The sequence below is a fragment of the Mytilus californianus genome, unplaced genomic scaffold, assembly GCF_021869535.1.
Source record: "Mytilus californianus isolate M0D057914Y unplaced genomic scaffold, xbMytCali1.0.p SCAF_10, whole genome shotgun sequence".
Lineage (NCBI taxonomy): Eukaryota > Metazoa > Mollusca > Bivalvia > Mytilida > Mytilidae > Mytilus > Mytilus californianus.
In genome coordinates, this window is record NW_026262582.1 from 19780592 (window position 1) to 19797776 (window position 17185).

Here is a 17185-nt window from a genome sequence, read left to right on the forward strand (position 1 = left end):
TCACTTAAGCACTGTGTCTCTCTTACATACCATTGTAGCTAGATTTTCATGGTCCAGTCTCTTTAGCACTGTGTCTCTCTTACATACAATTGTAGCTAGATTTTCATGGTCCAGTCACTTAAGCACTGTGTCTCTCTTACATACAATTGTAGCTAGATTTTCCAATACCAACAATGTTGTGGACATTTTGAAAAACAGTGGCAGTGAGGAACAACTATATTTAAAGGATTGTCTCCCTTGGAATGTCTGTTCCTTGCTCCAGTCTTCTAAGCGATATCATTTGTACAATTCTTGCTAGATTTTTATGAAATCTATCTCAAAGGATTACATCATTAATGTCTTAACAGAAAGGATTAAATGCTGGATATATATTTAAACAATCAATAAGTTTGCTCTATATTTATTTAGCTAAAAAAAATAAGCAAAAAGAAAACAAAAATAATAGGTGATGAAATTACAAAATATGTTATTAGTGTTTTTGTTCAAATTCATGACGTACAACATACATATACCGGTATATGAGAAAAAGGATGTACAACAAAGAAAAAAACCAATGGACCAGCCATTTTCATAATATAAATATATGTATAAACAATTTTAGTCATTAAACAATGTATGGATGGAATGTCAAAAAACAAGTGGACGGAAAATATCTACAATTATGATAATCTACAAAAACGTGTTTTCCATGTGGTCAAAAATAACATATTAAATATCAAACAGTGGAAGATCCAGGGGGGGGGGGGGCATAGAGTGTGTACACCCCCCCTTTAATTGTGAAAAAAAAATCTAACTGTTTCTTACAATTTATTTGCCTTTTTTTGGCCAAAAATGGTCTAATTTGTTTCTGGAAATAAGCCTTCCCCTCTTTTTAAAATATCCAGGATCTACCCCTGTTAAATCACAAAATTGTTATCTTAGGCAATTTATTAATAATTGCATATAAATTTTTTTTCAATTGTAAAGACATAAAATTTAATTTTAAAATCTAAAAATCACTTATAAAATTCATTATCATTTGGGGATTCCCTTAAATGTTATTTTTTACAGATATACTTTGATTATTTATGTTTTGGTTTCTTTTAAATTGTCCAAATGAAAATCACATATAAACATAACATTTTAAAATAAAGATACAGATACATATTGCAAGAGAAGTATAAATATTGCAGATTTATTATTATTAATATTAATTATGATTGCACATTATTGGAGGCTAATTTTAACCTTTGTCATCATAAAAATCATTAAACAAAATAAATATGTTAGTAAAAGGTACTTTTTGATTGGAGCTTAAAATTGACAGTACCATCAAATTATTAATAATGTATTATAGAATATTGAACCATGATATTTTTGCAGCAAATAAAGGGAGATTATCAACTTTGGGTTTTTTTTGTTAAAACTATAAATAACTTGAATGTTTTTGGTGTATAAATATAAAAATATAAATCTTTCTGTAAAATTAACAATTGAACAAAAAGGAAAATATTTGTAATGTTACCTTCCCCACAAAGGTTAACATTAAAATATTTGTCCTGACACAACAAATATATAAAAAAAATTGTCATTTGAAAAAAAAGGTGAACTGTTATCAAAGGACGTTACTGTGGACGGAAAATATTCATTGTAATGTTTGTAATGTAAACTTCCCCACAAAGTTTAACATTAAAATATTTATCCTGACATCATAGTATAAATATATTCAAAAAAATATACATAAAAAAACAACTGTTGTTATGTCATTTAAAAAAATTCAGTAAATTAGAAAGGACTGGAAAAACTGTCAACTGCTAACAAGGGACATAACTGGGGATGGAAAATATATTCATTAATATCACAGAATGCTTTTTCGGACATGTTTTTTTTTCCATTAAATTTTCACCATTTCTTTGATTACTGCATAAAAGTTTATGAATATAACATCTTCAACATTTCAAAATATGATAAACATTTATAATCAAAACTGATAAATTACCATTTTGTATTACATCTATAATGAAGCTCCTGTTCTTTGAATCATTAAAAAATTCTCTACACATATTCAACAAATAATCTGAGTTTCAAAGTTCCTGTTAAAGTCAAATTTGAAAATCTGAAATTATCGCTTTTTTGATTTTAGTTCTTTCTCCTTCTTTGTGATATCTGCTTCGGTATAAGCAATTCTCTTCATCAGATCTTCCTTTTTGGCGAGGAGGGAGACAAGTTTTTCTTGCTCCGTTGGAAGACGACTATCGTGAGAGTCCATCATGCTTTTGATACCTTCTCTAAGTTCTGCTTCATTTTTCATTGTCTACAATAGATTTCAGTAAAGAATTATAGATTGTGTTTGTGAAAAACATGTTTTAATCAAGAAGGCTTACTTTGGAAAGAATCTAAAGAACAAAAGAAATATATAAGCTAAATAAAAATAAAAACGTAACACTGTAAAACATATTGTAAACTTCTAATTTCTAAAGAAATGAGTTAATCATCTCCCTTGAAAATGTCCTTAACAGGGATGATTTAAAGAGTAAATTATCTCCCTTGAAAATGTTAACCGGGATGGAGGTATTTTTAATTTATGGAATGAAATATTTATTGAAATAACAGATGATTTGATATTCTGGATGCCTTCATTCAGAAATAATTTTAACTTTTCAGATTTCAGCGGGTAGATCATTTTATACGTTATAAATACAATAACAGAAATGGTCAAAATATCTTGTCATACTTTACCTATCACAAATTCTACTATCAAACAGATGAAGGATAAATAAAATCAAAATCTCAGTTGGTACAGGCACTAGAAACTGGGTTGAGAAAAAATCAGTTTGATAGATACCAGATCCCTCCCCCTTTAATATCTTAATTATTGTACTGTATTTACCTCAATATAAACCCTGTGGGATATTGAATCTTATGATGAGAGGTATTAGAAGGTACACAAAAATCTAATAAAATTTCGTTCACCATCTTGAAAACTTTGAAATATAAACTTCCATTTAGTTGAGAGGAACTGATTATAAACCAGCTATACTGTCAAAAGCACTGAGGGAATGGCAATAAATACAGGATATTCAGTAGAACTTAGGAGCACAATGTCATAAAAATAAATAGTTCAGAAAATATACCTGAGCTAATTCTTCATTAAGACTGTCATTTTTTGTTTCAAGGTCCATCAACTTTGAGTCAAGTAGATCACGTGTTGACCCAACAGGTGGTGGAGCTATCTGCTTCTTTGGACTGAAAATAAATAAAATATAATGAACTTAGTAAACACTCTAATTTAACTTAAGGGAGATAACTCTTTATACTTTGAATTCATTATTATTTGCTGGATACCAATTTTTTGTTGTAGGTAATATAAAGACAAACCACAAATTTAAATGTATACAAAATTTCTATAGGCTTGTAATCCAACTTTGGCAAAACCACAAAAATTGTTAACCACGAAAATAAATGAATCCACAGTATTTCATCATATGAGCTGAGTCGAGTATAAATCGACCTTATGCAAGTGCACGTATACATGTACATGTATAAGACTTTGATTGATATTGGAACTTTCAAATACGAAATAAAAGATGAATTTGGGTCTTGTTTTTGTAGTGGTCTAATAACTCAATTTTCAAACATTTACAGATTTTCCGCAGAGATTTTTTCAATTCGAAATAGGTTAACAGATATATTGATATTCATTTGCATTAGGTTGATTTCTATCCGACTCAGCTCATATCAAATATGATTTATACTCAAAATTGACAACAACACTTCAGATGGTCTGCAACTTTATTTGCTATGGTCTACATGTTTCGACCTTCGACAAATATGATTTAGTTTAAAATTATTAGTTATTTTCATTAAAATGAAATTAAGAATGTGTCCATAGTACATGCATGCCCCACTCGCTATATCATTTTCAATGTTCAGTGGACCGTGAAATTGGGGTCAAAACTCTAATTTGGCATTAAAATTAGAAAGATCATATCATAGGGAACATGTGTACTACATTGTAAGTTTCAAGTTGATTGGACTTCAACTTCATCAAAAACTACCTTAACCAAAAACTTTAACCTGAAGTGACCAAAAACTTTAACCTGAAGCGGGACAGACATACGAATGGATGCACAGACAGAAAAACATAATGCCCTAGGTGGGGCATAATAAGAAAAAAGAAAGGAATGTGATGACACTTTTGTGAAGATAACTGTGATTTCCTACCTGGCTTTGGGTGAAGTAATTGGGCTTTTCAGTCCTCTAAGTTCAGCCATTCGGACACTGACAAAATCACTGGTTGTCATGATTCCTCCCTTGGCCATTAAGTGCTGTCGTAATCTGGCATTACTGGCAAGACTTTCAGCACCATACAGTCTCTGTGACATCCTCTGTACAAACATAAAAATTTAATGAACAACTTTTGCATTTGAATACAGTATTAAGGAAAAACAATAAATAAAATGAAAAACTTTAGCACTTTTAACTGAACTTACTAAACACACCAAGAAAAAAAAAACAACTATTGCATTTTTAAATGGGTTTACTTACCTCGAAAAAATTAAATGAACAACTTTTGCATTATCAATTGAACTAACGAGACTCAAAAAAATAAGTGAACACATTTTGCATTTTAACTGAACTTACTAAACCCACAAAATATAATATACTTTTAGGTATTTTAACCTAACTAATGAAACACACAAAATAAAATGAACAACTTTTGCATATTTATCTGAAATACTAAAACAAAAAACATAAAATGAACAACTATCGTAATTTAAAACAGAACCTAATCCAAGGAGAAAGAAGTGATGCTATATTTCAGAATTTCAATTTGAGAATTAATTGTCCATCTATTAATATTCCAATGATGATTATACAATGGGGAAGGAAGACCCTTGATGTTAAATATGAAAAACTACTTTGGTTTCTAAAAGTCTACCTCAAAAATAGAGGAAAATATCAATTAAAACTGTATACATGGATTTGGGAGGAGGGGACTTCATACACACAATAAAATTATTTTTAAAACAACCCTTATCGCCAATTAATTTTTATTGTTGACACAACAGTGAAATTATTTTACTTTTTTTAAGGTTGTTTAACTTGTGTCATTTAAAACAGAATTTCTAAAAAATCCCTGCATGGAATGTACTTGAAATTTTTTGCATGAAAACTCTTATTAGAGGAGCTGCTTTACCTGTTCAGAGAAATCAAGTTGTGTTGGTCCTTCAACTTTCATATCTACAAGATCTCCGATCACATTCATCTTCTCATCAGCACTTCTGGTCTGCCCAAGAGCTGATTCCAATGCAGTACGAGAACCAACAGAGGGTGCTCCCATCACGGATGATGCTGCAGATGAGCTATTAGTTCTTGAAAAGAACATATCCTGGCAGACTACTCGTAATGCCTGAAATTCAAAAAATAAAAATGAAGTGGATCTATGATAACAATCCAAACTGCACATATTTCTTGTCTGATATTTGACAAATAAAACAAAGATGGCAAACTTTTTCTCCATTGTTCAGCAATCCCAATAATAAATGCATATGTTGAGGCCTCACTGTGACTTTGAGATGAAGAACAGCAATAAAAGCGCTGTTCCTTTGCTTTCTGTATGTTTTTTTTGTTGTGCATTTACTGATTTTGTGTCATGGATGGATACCCCATATTCTTTGTTTTTCTATTATGTAAAAATTTGAATTTACAGTATTTGTTTTGATTGGTTGCCACCTAATTGATATATATTGAACTTCTTTTTAAAACTTTACTGTTATGCAGTAGTGTATTATCAATAGTGTTTAATTGATTACAACTGAAATTTGTATAAATTTGTCTTTTTTAACTTACCTTATAGAATTCTCTCAAAAACAATGTGTTGGAATCATCTGTCATATCTCCCACTTTGATATGAGCAAGTGTGTGTAAAATCACCACGACAAATTCACCAATAGAATCCATCCTCTCACGACGAACAAATATAATCCTACGACCATTTTCATAAAAGACAGAATTCCTGAATGCATTCTTTCCGTAGTTGTTTGGTGGAAGATTTGATGCCAGAAGGAGGCTGACATCAGGTGTTCCAATACTTTGATGGAGTAAGCGGATGACAAACACACCATAACGATAGATGACGAACTGACTTGGTGTGATGTTGTTGATGTCCACTGGGACAAGGTCACCCTTACATTGCCATTGTGCGTCCTTGACATCCATGTAAGCCTGGCTGTAATCCCCACCTGTAAATAAAAATATTCTGAAATCAGCCTTTTATGCATTGCCAGATCAAATTGATTAAAATAAATTCAGCATGACAATGAGACTAAAGAATCAATACCTATAGAGGTGAATTTCTTAAAAAAAATAACTTATTATTTTAGTGCTAACTATATGAAAGTTATTCGAAACTGTATATTCTACACAGTCATACAGATTATCAATCTAGAAAGGATGAGTCACATCAAAATGACGATTAAATTGCTTTTCTGATTTTTAACATTTTGAAAAATAAAAATTGAAGCGCTGAGTGGAAGAATATTGGCAATCATAACACATCTCCTTATTTTTATATGTGGTTTAAATTACTTTTAATAATCAGACTGAGCTGAGTATAACAACACCAATCAAAGATAGAACTATGAATTGATATAAGATTGCTCAACTTTACTAATAAAGTGCCTGAAATCCCTAGTTTCTACAAGCAGTTGTGAAAATTCCAATATCAAAGTTTTATACCCATTATTTTATCACTGGTGGCTCCACCTTCTGGTGTTTTATCTAACATCTCTGCAAGGTCATTGATCTGTTTAAATAGAGGAGACATCATTAACATATTGACCCAGTCTTGTTCCTGGTTTCCTGTTGATACATAGGAGCCAGGGATACCAGCACCACTAGGTACACCTGGAGTGGAGTCAGAGCTGCCACCTACTGGGGGTAATCTACTAGTGAGGTCATCTTCTGCTTGTCTTCTGGCTAAATCTTCGCGATGTTCTGCATCTATGTCTAACAATGATTCTTTCTCTAACTTAGCCTTATTAGAGTCAATACGATTTTTCTTCCTGGCATCCAATCGAGCTTGGAGGTTGGCTTTGCTTCGAGCCTGTTCCTCTTCCATATTTGATTTCATTTTGTTGATCTGTTCCTGGTGTTCCCGTAGCAACCTTTCTTTCTCATCTCCATTCACATTCATCTTTTTGATCTCGTCTTGATGACGTCTATCACGTTCCTCAATCTGTTGTTTACGTAATCTTTCTTTCTCTTCCTCTCGATCTTTCTGTCTCTGCATTTCTCTACGATGTTCTTCCTCCATCTCTCTCTCCATATTCCTTTAAAAGATACAGACATTGATACAGTTGGCATAAATAGTATTTCAGAATATTAATAACAAGATATTTTTGTCACTGTTTCTTATTTAAGAATCATAGACTTTTTCAATTACAGTTGCAAAAATTATGAAATTGAGAAAATGTTTAATTGCACAATTTTCTACATTTCCAATACAGGAAAAAGATAATTCATGGAACATTTCTGTACATGAAGTTCATAAGTGTATAAAAATCCCTCAAAAAGAGTTCAATGTATTTAACTGCAAACAAATAATTATTACCATTCTTTCTATCATAACAGCTTCAAACAATTACCATACCATAAACGAAGTACAATAACGTTTTTTGTAATGATACAACTACTGTAAATGCAGAAATTTTTCTGATATTTTTATTACTGCAGACACTTTGACAGTTCAAAACTTTTAAATTTTGATAGCAGTATTTGTATGCAGAAATTCCTGAAATCTTAACAATTGAAATCACATTTTGTCTTTTTTTAAAACAATCACAAGAATAAATGTGAGCAAATTTTTTTTAATTTATAGTATTTATTCTAAATGTGTATTGACATCAATCAATCTTTCAATCATTTCACAAATCATCAGAAAAGAAAACTCACTTAAACTGCTCCATCAGTTTCCTTTGTTTTTCTTCCTCTCTCTGTTTCTGTTCAGCTTTACGTCTTTCATACTCGTCTTGCATCTTTTTCCATACATCGTCCTTGTAATGCTTAGCTTCATCACTTGCCAATCGAGCATCTTCCTGATATTTCTTATAGAGGGCGTCTTTAGGCGAGTATTGTTTCATGGCATCGGCCAGTTCGTTGAGTTGTTTTTCTTTTAGTTGTAGTCGTGCATGGGTTTCCTGGATTTTCTGTTGTGGTGTTGTTTCTTTTTCAGCTTGTTCAAGTAGTTTTGTTGTAACATTGTCAAAGTCTTTCAGTTGTTTCTGTAAATATTATAGAAAGTTTTGTTGAGATTTTCTCAAAAAGTATATTATATGTACCAGTTTTTGTAGCTATTAATATAATATGCTCATCTTTTCATGGTTCAGTTATGCAAAATAAAATGGCTTACTGAAATTTGAAATCAGGTGGAGAATGCTTTTTCCACTTGCCCTACGTGGGAAGCTCACTCAAATGCAACATAATTTTTTTAACATTGAATACAATAGATTTTCCTATTTTTCCATAGTTTTGTATAATCAATTCTTAGGATTATAAAAAAGAAATTGCAACTCTTAAGGGAAGGAACAGGGGACATCTTAAAGTTTTACCCACTCCTCCATGGCAAAACCAATGTGATCTGTAGTGTATAGTACATGACAAAACCAATGTGATCTGTAGTGTATAGTACATGACAAAACCAATGTGATCTGTAGTGTATTGTACATGACAAAACCAATGTGATCTGTAGTGTATAGTACATGGCAAAACCAATGTGATCTGTAGTGTATAGTACATGACAAAACCAATGTGATCTGTAGTGTATAGTACATGGCAAAACCAATGTGATCTGTAGTGTATAGTACATGGCAAAACCAATGTGATCTGTAGTGTATAGTACATGGCAAAACCAATGTGATCTGTAGTGTATAGTACATGGCAAAACCAATGTGATCTGTAGTGTATAGTACATGACAAAACCAATGTGATCTGTAGTGTAAGAGTACATGACAAAACCAATGTGATCTGTAGTGTATAGTACATGACAAAACCAATGTAATCTGTAGTGTATAGTACATGGCAAAACCAATGTGATCTGTAGTGTATAGTACATGGCAAAACCAATGTGATCTGTAGTGTATAGTACATGACAAAACCAATGTGATCTGTAGTGTAAGAGTACATGACAAAACCAATGTGATCTGTAGTGTATAGTACATGGCAAAACCAATGTGATCTGTAGTGTATAGTACATGGCAAAACCAATGTGATCTGTAGTGTATAGTACATGGCAAAACCAATGTGATCTGTAGTGTAAGATTACATGACAAAACCAATGTGATCTGTAGTGTATAGTACATGGCAAAACCAATGTGATCTGTAGTGTATAGTACATGGCAAAACCAATGTGATCTGTAGTGTATAGTACATGACAAAACCAATGTGATCTGTAGTGTAAGAGTACATGACAAAACCAATGTGATCTGTAGTGTATAGTACATGACAAAACCAGTGAGATCTGTATTGTAATAGTACATGACAAAACCAATGTGATCTGTAGTGTATAGTACATGACAAAACCAATGTGATCTGTAGTGTATAGTACATGACAAAACCAATGTGATCTGTAGTGTATAGTACATGACAAAACCTATGTGATCTGTAGTGTATAGTATATAGTGTATAGTACATGACAAAACCAATGTGATCTGTAGTGTATAGTACATGACAAAACCAATGTGATCTGTAGTGTATAGCACATGACAAAACCTATGTGATCTGTAGTGTATAGTACATGACAAAACCAATGTGATCTGTAGTGTATAGTATATAGTGTATAGTACATGACAAAACCCATGTGATCTGTAGTGTATAGTACATGACAAAACCCATGTGATCTGTCGTATATAGCACATGACGGGTATCTATGTGATCTGTCGTATATAGCACATGACGGGTGTCTATGTGATCTGTCGTATATAGCACATGACGGGTGTCTATGTGATCTGTCATATATAGCACACGACAGGTATCTATGTGATCTGTCGTATATAGCACATGACGGGTGTCTATGTGATCTGTCGTATATAGCACACGACAGGTATCTATGTGATCTGTCGTATATAGCACATGACAGGTATCTATGTGATCTGTCGTATATAGCACATGACAGGTAGCTATGTGATCTGTCGTGTATAGCACATGACAGGTATCTATGTGATCTGTCGTATAAATCACATGACAGGTATCTATGTGATCTGTCGTATAAAGCACATGACAGGTATCTATGTGATCTGTAGTATATAGCACATGACGGGTATCTATGTGATCTGTCGTATATAGCACACGACAGGGATCTATGTGATCTGTAGTATATAGCACATGACGGGTAGCTATGTGATCTGTCGTATATAGCACATGACAGGTACCTATGTGATCTGTCGTATATAGCACATGACAGACAGGTATCTATGTGATCTGTCGTATATAGCACATGACAGGTAGCTATGTGATCTGTCGTGTATAGCACATGACAGGTATCTATGTGATCTGTCGTATAAATCACATGACAGGTATCTATGTGATCTGTCGTATATAGCACATGACAGGTATCTATGTGATCTGTAGTATATAGCACATGACAGGTATCTATGTGATCTGTAGTATATAGCACATGACGGGTATCTATGTGATCTGTCGTATATAGCACACGACAGGGATCTATGTGATCTGTAGTATATAGCACATGACGGGTAGCTATGTGATCTGTCGTATATAGCACATGACAGGTATCTATGTGATCTGTCGTATATAGCACATGACAGGTGTCTATGCGATCTGTCCTATATAACACATGACAGGTATCTACGTGATCTGTCCTATATAGCACACGACAGGGATCTATGTGATCTGTAGTATATAGCACATGACGGGTAGCTATGTGATCTGTCGTATATAGCACATGACAGGTACCTATGTGATCTGTCGTATAAATCACATGACAGGTATCTATGCATATTTTAACTTCATGTCACATACAGAATATATCTTACCTCTTGTTGTTTTCTCAGCTGTTCTTTACGAAGAGCCAGTTCTTCAGGTGAAAGGTCACTGCTGTCAGCAATCAGATCCTTCATTTCCTAAAATAACAAATACAAAACTAATAATAGCATCATTCAGGACAATTTTACATGTTTTTTTAAATTAGCTATTAATAAAATTGAGAATGGAAATGGGGAATGTGTCAAAGATACAAGAACCCAACCAAAGAGCAGACAACAGCCCAAGGCCACCGATGGTTCAGCACATAGTCTGCGACAAATGCAATTATTCAATGATTAAAAAAAAAATATTGAAAACAAACCTCATTATTCTAAAGCTATTGCATATGAATAAATACCTCTACTGATCTCTTACAATTTACTCAGTTATGAAAATATATAAAATGTTTACATAAAAGCCCTTATGTAACTTTATTTGAACATTTGCCTCTTTAATTACTCTAACAATGCATACCTGTTCAAATACAGCTAATAATCTGTCTCTTTCTTCATTTCTTCTGGATTCAATGTCAGCACGAGCTCTACGACGGGCTGCTGCCAGTTCACGTGCAAGTTGGTCTTCAAGGTGAATAGCTTCTTTCAAATGTCTCTGTCTAAGAACAGAGTATATCATGTTTTCTGCAGTGTCATCATCTTTTCCCTACGAAATATATTTTCAATAATGTTATATCCTGTAAATGGGGGTATTTTCATTCAAAGCATAAAATTTTCATGAACTAGTTAAATTTGTGTATAAAAAGTAGATAGTGAAATCAACAATATTGATGAAGGACTAACTATTCATGTGGTTGGACATTTCCATGCATTTTACATGAAGGCTAATTCCCTATTTTTTAGTGGGATTTGTGTTGCTCAGTCTTTAGTTTTTTATGAAGTGTTTCAAAGAGAATTGGTTGTCTTTTCAATTTAATTTTACAAGGTTTTGTCTGTCTCTCTTCTACTTATGAGTTTTGGTTATCCCTTAGGCATCTTCCATCTCTTTTTGTTTCTAAAGAAGGAAAAATGTCTACTTGTATGATATATCAATATCATCTTCCTCGTTAGAAATTGAAATAAATTTTAAGTCCGGAGTATTTGCTGAAAAAGCTGATATTACATTATTCATACAGATACTTTAAGAGGAATCTATACAAGTCTCCATTAGAAAAATTCAATTTTGAAAAATACTGATTGATCACAAAGCACTAAATCATAATAAATAGTGTGTTTTAAGTAAAAATAAAACTGTTTTCAAATTGACTGATTTCGCTTTGTGTTCCTGAATCTTCACTTTAACACACATGATTGTATAGTAAAATGGTCAATTGCAGGAAAAAAATTGGAAGTCCTCTTATGTTAACAGAATAATCTCATACACCAACCTTGACGTTCTCCACAAGTGCTGACTTCTCAATAATTCTTGCTAGTTTCTCATTTAGTCTGTCTCTCTCTTGTTGTTGGCGAGCCAGTTCTTGTTCTCTTTCTATCCTGTGTTTATCCTCCAATGTCTCTGCTCTCTTTCTTTGTCTCTGTTTTATCTGTCAAAATAGATTCTTATGTAGCTTATCAATTGATTCACTTAAGTGATAAACATTTGATGTCAATTAAACAAAGCTCTTTACCCCATAGTTAAAGTCCTTTGTTTCATGAAAATTAAGTGTATGGAAAAATTTCAATTATTATTCAAGATAAAAAATTGATTTACCTTTATATTTCGTGTTTATCTACTTTTGTTGCTATACATAATGAATTCTTTAATAAAATATGTTTACACTTAGGTAAAAATTTCTAAAGAACCAATCATATGCAAGTATTTTTAGATATGCAAATCGTATAAAATTTATTACCTTTTCTTTCAGTACATTATTTTGTCTTTCTCTTTCTTCATCCAAATTTCTCTCAAGGGCAGCTAACTCTGCTTTATGTTTGGCCAAGAGTTTTTGGTATTCTGCATCACTAATATTAGGATGATGTAGTGCAATGTCTCTCTCAAATTTAGACTTGTGAGCCTCTAAAGACTAATAAATAAATAAAAGTAAAATTAAAACTACTTGTGAAAAATTTGTTGTTTACATTAATGAGGGGCGTAAAGGGGGGTATCTGCACGGAAGAACGCGAAATAAAATTGCCATTTCACGATGAATGATCAATTAAAAATTTCTTGCACGTTGATCTTTTTACCGATTTCACAAAACATGGTGAATAACGAGCCTTTTTCACGGCTGCACGTGAAATAAAAATGGCAAACATTTTGCACGAAAAAAAACCTTTACCACCCTCATAAAAAAATGACACAATAAGTAGATACAAGATAAATCGGTTAATGTTTTGAAATGTGTGATATACTGTAGATTCATTATTATTTGTGGTTTACTATTTTTGATGGTTTTGATTGGTTAAGGTGAACGATATTATCTTAAAATAACAACTTTTACCACAGATACAGAAAAGCTTTTATTGATAAAAAAAAAATTAAGAGAAATTTTTGATTTATGAGGGGATATAACTCTTATAATTTTTTTTTCATATAAAGGAATGTACAGAACATCTGTTTATTTTTTATGCATCAAATAAACAAATAGGGTGACACCATTGTCTTCTTTTAACTTTCTTAAAGCATTTTATAATAACTATCTTTTAATATTTTATTCTAAACTTTTGTCATTTAGTTTTCCTTCTATAAACACAATCATTCTTTTTTCGTGTACAATCCTTGCAAAATATGATAAATTTTTCACAACCTGTGGGTTGAAACAAACTTGATTTAACCTTTGCCCTTTTTTTATTATATTTTCGAAAATAGCATGATATAAACTACATTTTTTGTAAACTATATCCCATACTGCCTTAAAACAAATGAAAATAGACATGTATACTGTTGTCATCAATGAATCCCACTATAACCAAGCATAATAAGTAAGGGAATAGTAAATTTTACCATGCAAATATCAAAATATTATGAAATTTGATTAAGAACCAGTTAATTAAAATATTGGATATCAATGATGGATACAGATAAGGGGAGGAAAGTGGAAATGTTTATAAGTGAAAAAGATAGTTGTGTGTGATTTCAGGTCATGAAAAAGCACATTGAAATAAAACATGTTTCTCTTCATCTTTGTCCTACATGTTAATAGATAAATATTCCTAACAATCATTGACAAATTTTAAGACTATAAATGTCTATTCTTTCATTGTGCAAAGAAACATAATATGGATACTGGTGCATCAACAATTAATCATTAGACCATGGCAAGACAAATATGTTGTCAGTCAAACTAAAGACATATATATTATAATACAAGAGATTGGCAACTCAATTTTAATAGCCATATAATCTTGAAACAGCATATGGCTCTCTCATTATTTTTTAAAACTTCTTTTTTTGTGTACAGACATATTCCTTCTCTTTTAATGTTCTCTTATTTTCAGAATATAAAATAGTATTGTTTAAAAAGGTTTGAAAAACACATCTTTTAGAAAAATTAAGATTTGTGAACAATTAAAGTGAAACATTGACATTGTTGGTATGTTTGATACTTCTTTTTTGTTGTTAAATGTACAAGTGTGATGTTAGAAAACAAGGAAATTAAAATAGTTTTAAATTTTTTTTTTGAAAAAAAGATTTTGTTTCATACTTTCAACATTTTAAAAAAAATCAAAAGGGCAGTGTGATATCACAAGATTTTCTCAACTTGTCAATCTCTTGTTTTATATGACTTAAGTCAAACAAATATAACATCAGTAGTATTTAAATGAATAAATTCTGGTATGTTTGTAACAAATTAAATGATTAAATTCTGGTATGTTTGTAACAAATTAAATGATTAAATTCTGGTATGTTTGTAACAAAGTAACAAATTAAATGATTAAATTCTGGTATGTTTGTAACAAATTAAATGATTAAATTCTGGTATGTTTGTAACAAAGTAACAAATTAAATGATCAAATTCTGGTATGTTTGTAACAAATTAAATGATTAAATTCTGGTATGTTTGTAACAAAGTAACAAATTAAATGATTAAATTCTGGTATGTTTGTAACAAATTAAATGATTAAATTCTGGTATGTTTGTAACAAAGTAACAAATTAAATGATCAAATTCTGGTATGTTTGTAACAAATTAAATGATTAAATTCTGGTATGTTTGTAACAAAGTAACAAATTAAATGATTAAATTCTGGTATGTTTGTAACAAATTAAATGATTAAATTCTGGTATGTTTGTAACAAATTAAATGATTAAATTCTGGTTTGTTTGTAACAAATTAAATGATTTCAAAATCTATGCACATCATTGACAAGTAAGATTTTAATGTAGGGTTAGGATAAACACCAACAATTATCAATCAAAAACCACCATGCACCAAATTTACTTACCACCTGATAGGGTAAACAAAAAATAAAAATGTTGATTTAATATTGAAAAATATTTTTTACATATTCTGTCATCAATAAAGCAATCACATATTTTTGTGAAACACATCATAAATACAATTCGGATTGTAATAAGGCAATAAGGTTTTAGTGTAGTAAATTAATCCTTCTTACATTCCTAACATTCTAAATCATATTTTTAGATTGAATTATTGATAGCAGGCATGCAATAATGTAAAATATCAGCTGCTCCACACAAGATGACGACTTTTTTGAACTCATTTGCTATGGACAAAAATTTTTATATTGTGATGTAAAGCTTGCAGCTAATATTCTAAAGTATCAATATGCAGAAGAAACTCATATCAGAGACTGTAAAATGTTTTTGTTTTTCCTTAGTAAAGTTTAGTTTCACAATATAAAAGGCCAAACTACTTCGCAAGATTTCATTTTCTTGGTTTTCCTATCTTTTATTCTGATTTGTGTATAGACCAAATTTAAGCGACGGAAATGTTCTTGAAATGAACCCTTCACAAAAAATTTCCCCCTTTAATGTCTAAGATTGCAGATGAATTATAGAAGACATAGTAAAATCTTCATTTGTTTAGCAAACACTTAGCATTTATCTTTGAATATTAACTCTTACTAGATAATGAGTTATCTTGTAATCACAAATTTCAAATATAAAACTTTAAAGAACTGTAAAATCGAATCAGATATTAAATGGTACATGTCAAAATTACATACCAATTTCTTCTGACTAGCCATGTTACCATCAATGCTCTGCCGTTCAGCATCAAATTCATCCTCAATGTTTCTGTTCATTTTCCTTGCTTCGTCTAACTGTTTCTTCTCTATTTCTTCCTGTTGAGCCATCTGTTCTCTGAGAAGTTTTTCTTGATCTGCAGTCATCTTTTCACCATTGACTTTCTCGTTAATTTTCATGATGACATCAGCGGTGTCAGCATCACCCTTAGCAACCTATAAATAAGTTTTATTTCATCGGATTATTAAAATCCATTTTAAGATTTAAACAATGAACTTGAAGACGCATTTTTCACTTCATTAGTCATATTTAATTTACAATGAAAAAAAGATAGTGTATTTATCTTTAAGCTAATGAAATGCATTAAATGTAAAAGCGTAATAATAGAATATTAAAATTTCGCCAAAATCATTTGATTCACACATATTAAAACCCGTACAAATTTCTATCTAACCCCTGCTTACATGTGTTTTATTATTCTATTTCACCCCCACTTACAAAAGTTTTGGTTATTCTATCTAACTCCCACTTACATGTATTATTGTTAATCTATCTACAACTCCCACTTACAAGACTTTTGGTTATTCTATCTAACTTCCACTTACATGTGTTTAAGTTATTCTATTTCACCCCCACTTACAAGACTTTTGGTTATTCTATCTAACTCTCACTTACAAGATTTTTAGTTATTCTATCTAACTCCCACTTTAACAAGTTTTGGTTACTCTAACTCCCACTTACATGTGTTTTTGTTATTCTATCTAACTCCTTGGAAACTGCCTTCTCCTTTTCAAGTTCATCTTTTAGACGTTTTTTGGCTGCTAGTTTGGCCTTAACCTTGTCCTCCATTTCTGATCTTTCATCGTCAAAACGATTATTCATCTTTCTCATCTGTTGATGGAACTGAGCCATAATACGATCTCTCTCCTGAGCAGACTCATTTTTCAATATTTCCCGTAAAGCATCTTCTTCTGCTTTTCTCTTTTGTTCCTATAATAACACGGTAAAGAATTTATGTACCA

General features: G+C 31.4%; 1 protein-coding gene across 4 annotated transcripts in view; it reads right to left on the reverse strand.

Annotated features, from left to right (window-relative positions):
* Positions 1-384: 384 nt before the first annotated feature.
* The window catches only part of LOC127717736 (uncharacterized), a 154804-nt gene continuing 138003 nt past the window's right edge, over positions 385-17185 (reverse strand). For all 4 annotated transcript variants that reach the window (XM_052223505.1, XM_052223506.1, XM_052223504.1 and 1 more), the window contains 13 exons: positions 16905-17153; positions 16145-16378; positions 12869-13039; positions 12404-12559; positions 11497-11682; positions 11034-11120; positions 7936-8264; positions 6721-7313; positions 5833-6224; positions 5180-5392; positions 4204-4367; positions 3114-3225; positions 385-2293 (listed from right to left, as the gene is read on the reverse strand). In XM_052223505.1, the coding sequence (XP_052079465.1) occupies positions 2102-2293; positions 3114-3225; positions 4204-4367; positions 5180-5392; positions 5833-6224; positions 6721-7313; positions 7936-8264; positions 11034-11120; positions 11497-11682; positions 12404-12559; positions 12869-13039; positions 16145-16378; positions 16905-17153 (3078 nt within the window). In that variant the 3' untranslated portion in view covers positions 385-2101. The remainder of the gene's footprint in view (positions 2294-3113; positions 3226-4203; positions 4368-5179; positions 5393-5832; positions 6225-6720; positions 7314-7935; positions 8265-11033; positions 11121-11496; positions 11683-12403; positions 12560-12868; positions 13040-16144; positions 16379-16904; positions 17154-17185) is intronic.